This window comes from Neltuma alba, unplaced genomic scaffold, assembly GCF_004799145.2.
Source record: "Neltuma alba isolate B1F8T4 unplaced genomic scaffold, ASM479914v2 tig00006056_pilon, whole genome shotgun sequence".
Lineage (NCBI taxonomy): Eukaryota > Viridiplantae > Streptophyta > Magnoliopsida > Fabales > Fabaceae > Neltuma > Neltuma alba.
The window spans coordinates 1-2,962 of NW_021634332.1; the positions used below are offsets into that span (position 1 = coordinate 1).

The 2,962-nt window shown below is 39.3% G+C and overlaps 1 protein-coding gene across 1 annotated transcript; it reads right to left on the reverse strand.

The window, feature by feature from the left end:
• Window positions 1-768: 768 nt before the first annotated feature.
• Window positions 769-1,908, reverse strand: LOC114749463 (plastid-lipid-associated protein 6, chloroplastic-like). The gene is given in 7 exon segments (XM_028937959.1): window positions 769-1,028; window positions 1,031-1,159; window positions 1,309-1,359; window positions 1,362-1,376; window positions 1,379-1,433; window positions 1,716-1,770; window positions 1,853-1,908. Coding segments are annotated over 7 exon segments (444 nt in total). The 3' UTR covers window positions 769-945.
• Window positions 1,909-2,962: the final 1,054 nt, after the last annotated feature.

The following is a 2,962-nucleotide window of genomic DNA, read 5'->3' on the forward strand; positions in this document are numbered from 1 at the left end:
TATCCCAAACACTCAGCTTCAAACAAGGTCCTCAAATGAGGAGGGACACGAATTAAAAAGAGAGGAGTTAGATAAGCCTCCTTTGCCAACGAATCTGCAAGTTGATTCTGCTCCCTGGGATGTTCCGTATTTCCAGTTCCAGTCATTCTTCATTAACTCTCTTATTGGAGACAAAGTAGGCTCTCCGTATTGATGCCTTTTTTCTTCAACAAATCAATTGATATTTTGGAATCAGATTCCAAAATCACCTTCTTGAAACCAAGATCCCAGGCTAATTTAAGCCCCTTAAAGATAGCCCATTGTTCAGCCTCCATAGCAGTGCAAAAACACAATGAAATGAGAAAATCCTGCTATCCATGTACCATTACTATCTCTTAGGGACTCGCCACACCCAGTTTTCTCAAATTTGCAGTCATGGCACCGTCCACATTAACCTTTATCTATCCGGCAATTGGGGGACTCCAAGAAATCGCAGTTGCAATAGTCTTAGCAACTTATTATCATCCTGCAATATTACATAATTTCTCCACCCATTCTCAATTACAGCATACGGTTCACATGGTTTCTGAAATTCAGTGTTAAAAATCATCTCAGAATAATAATATAGCTTTTGGCAACAAAATGGGAGTGTTACTAGTGGGCGCTAGGTAGTGTGTGGGCTGGTGGGGTGTTAATGCAGACAAAAGAGTGACCATAAACTAAAAAATTTCCAGGTCTCGGGGGGCAATAAAGTGGCGTTCCCTTGAAGTGATAATCTTACATTTAACAGAACATAACATCCTTGAAGATACATTTTACTCGGATTTAGTATACAAGTATGTCTATTTTACAAAATGTAAGAATCGAAAGCAAGAATACGAAAAATCGATCAAATGATTAACATCGTCAATATTAAAGAGTAAAAGGTTCCCCAAGTTTAGCAGGCCCGGTGTACATTCCAGGAAATCATGAGATCACCAAGACCCTTAGCTCACCTCTATCTCCTCTAGTAACGCGGGTATCTGAATCAAGATACGTCACTTCAAATCACCACTTCCAGTGTTAGATGGAGGCCTAAATTGATCTGGAATTCGAGGTATCTCAAATGGTGGCAATTGCGACAGGTTCCCAGTTGCCTTCACAGTAGTTTTTTCAAAATTTATTTTTATCTTTGAAGATCCTGCAGTTATAAGAAAACACCCACAGCAGAATCAGATAGTATCTGAGATTGAAAGATAGTCATTTCTGGCAAATAGCAGTCGTACAAAATATTATAGAAAAGATAGGCATAGATTATAACCGATGAGACACAAAACGATAATAACCAACCTATGAGTTCAAATTTATGAGCTAATGTGGCTGTTACTTCGACAGGTGGAAGGGCCATGGAGCACCCGTTGAAGCTCCACTATATTATCAAAATCCTTGCTCAGGATATCAATTCGTTGAAAAACCTGTCAGCAAAGCAAAATATACGCTCGGTAGACTTAACCATTGATGAGAAATTGTAGAGCCAGAAGCAAAATCAAACAAGCAAGCAATATCAGTTTCTCAGACTCAGCTGTATGCGCAAATTGATACATGTCATCCAGAAGAATATGGCTCAGTAGCCATCAGAATTTTGAAAAAAAATATAATAGAAACTCAGTCACGTAAAGCTCTAACAGTATTATAATTAAGGGAAACACGTCACAGAGCAAAAATGAATTACCATAGTAACATTTATGTTAAGGTACCTGACCAAGCGTTATAGGAAGAAGCCTCCAGTTGGAGGGCCAGGACGGCTCCCACCTAGTGTACGAGATGAGAAGGCACTGCTATAAATCAGTTTCCACCTCCCTTGCAATTTATCCAGGTCAACTGTCAGATCTACCAGTCCTCCAACACTTTCAAGATCCTTAGCTGCAGCATCTGCCTTTCGTAGATCATCTTCATTAGCAGGCAAGACCTCTATTTAGCCCAGAAATAGCACTGCATTAATAAAGACAAGTCTTGGTACAAATACATAAAAAGGAATAATGATAAAAGTCAGAGTTTTGAGTAGAGCATCATGTTTACGAGTGCCCAGGCATTAGGAATTTATGCAGGACCTCTGCTGTATGAGCAACATATTTTACTGCATTCGGACCACTAACGGCCTTAGATAAGTTGGACACCTGTTGGACCCCAACACTACCAGCATGGGATGTATCGGGAAAAATTCAGCTCATATGCATACAGAATATGGATGGCCCAAGGGGGGAAAGGATGCAATGGAACCAGAAAACCATCTTGATAGATAACAGAAATCCTCCTTTAACGTCAACACATCAGCATCCACCGTATACAAAACTACAACCAGAGATAACATTATGCTCAATAGGCAATGAATGAATAATGGGGTATATGAGTTAAATCTATATAATCCATCGAGTTTTATCAGCATCCTAATAAAAAAAAAACTGACAATGTTTGTTCTCATTTGGCATGTTGCCATTGCAGGAACCGAAACACACATCAAATTAAAGAGTGGAAGTAAAATACATATAATTTGTCGTCTCCAAACTCAGTTCAGCGTCACACTGGCTTCAGTTGCACATGAGATTCATCAGTTTATTACTATACAATCAGCATGCATAAGGACTACAGCTTTCAGTGAAACAAGATATCAGTGCAAAGTAGCAGCCATGTCAGCTGGATAGCAGAGCTCCTAATTTAAAAAAAAAAATGCCCAATTCAAGTCTGTAGCTTCCAAACTGCTCGATCAAGAGAAAGCAAATTTCAAAATATTTCAGATTCTCCAGCGGCTCAGTTTAATAACATTATTCAACTCAAAGGAGGACAAGTAAAAGAAAGGCGAGAACCCCAAGATCAAGAAAGGGGCATTTCCGCAACCTAGCGGACAAGCTAATACTATATTGAATCGTTTACAAAAATATTCTCAATTACAACTAAACAGTATTGGAAGAGGCGAATGGAAGAGAAAAAGGGAATCTGGGGGTCG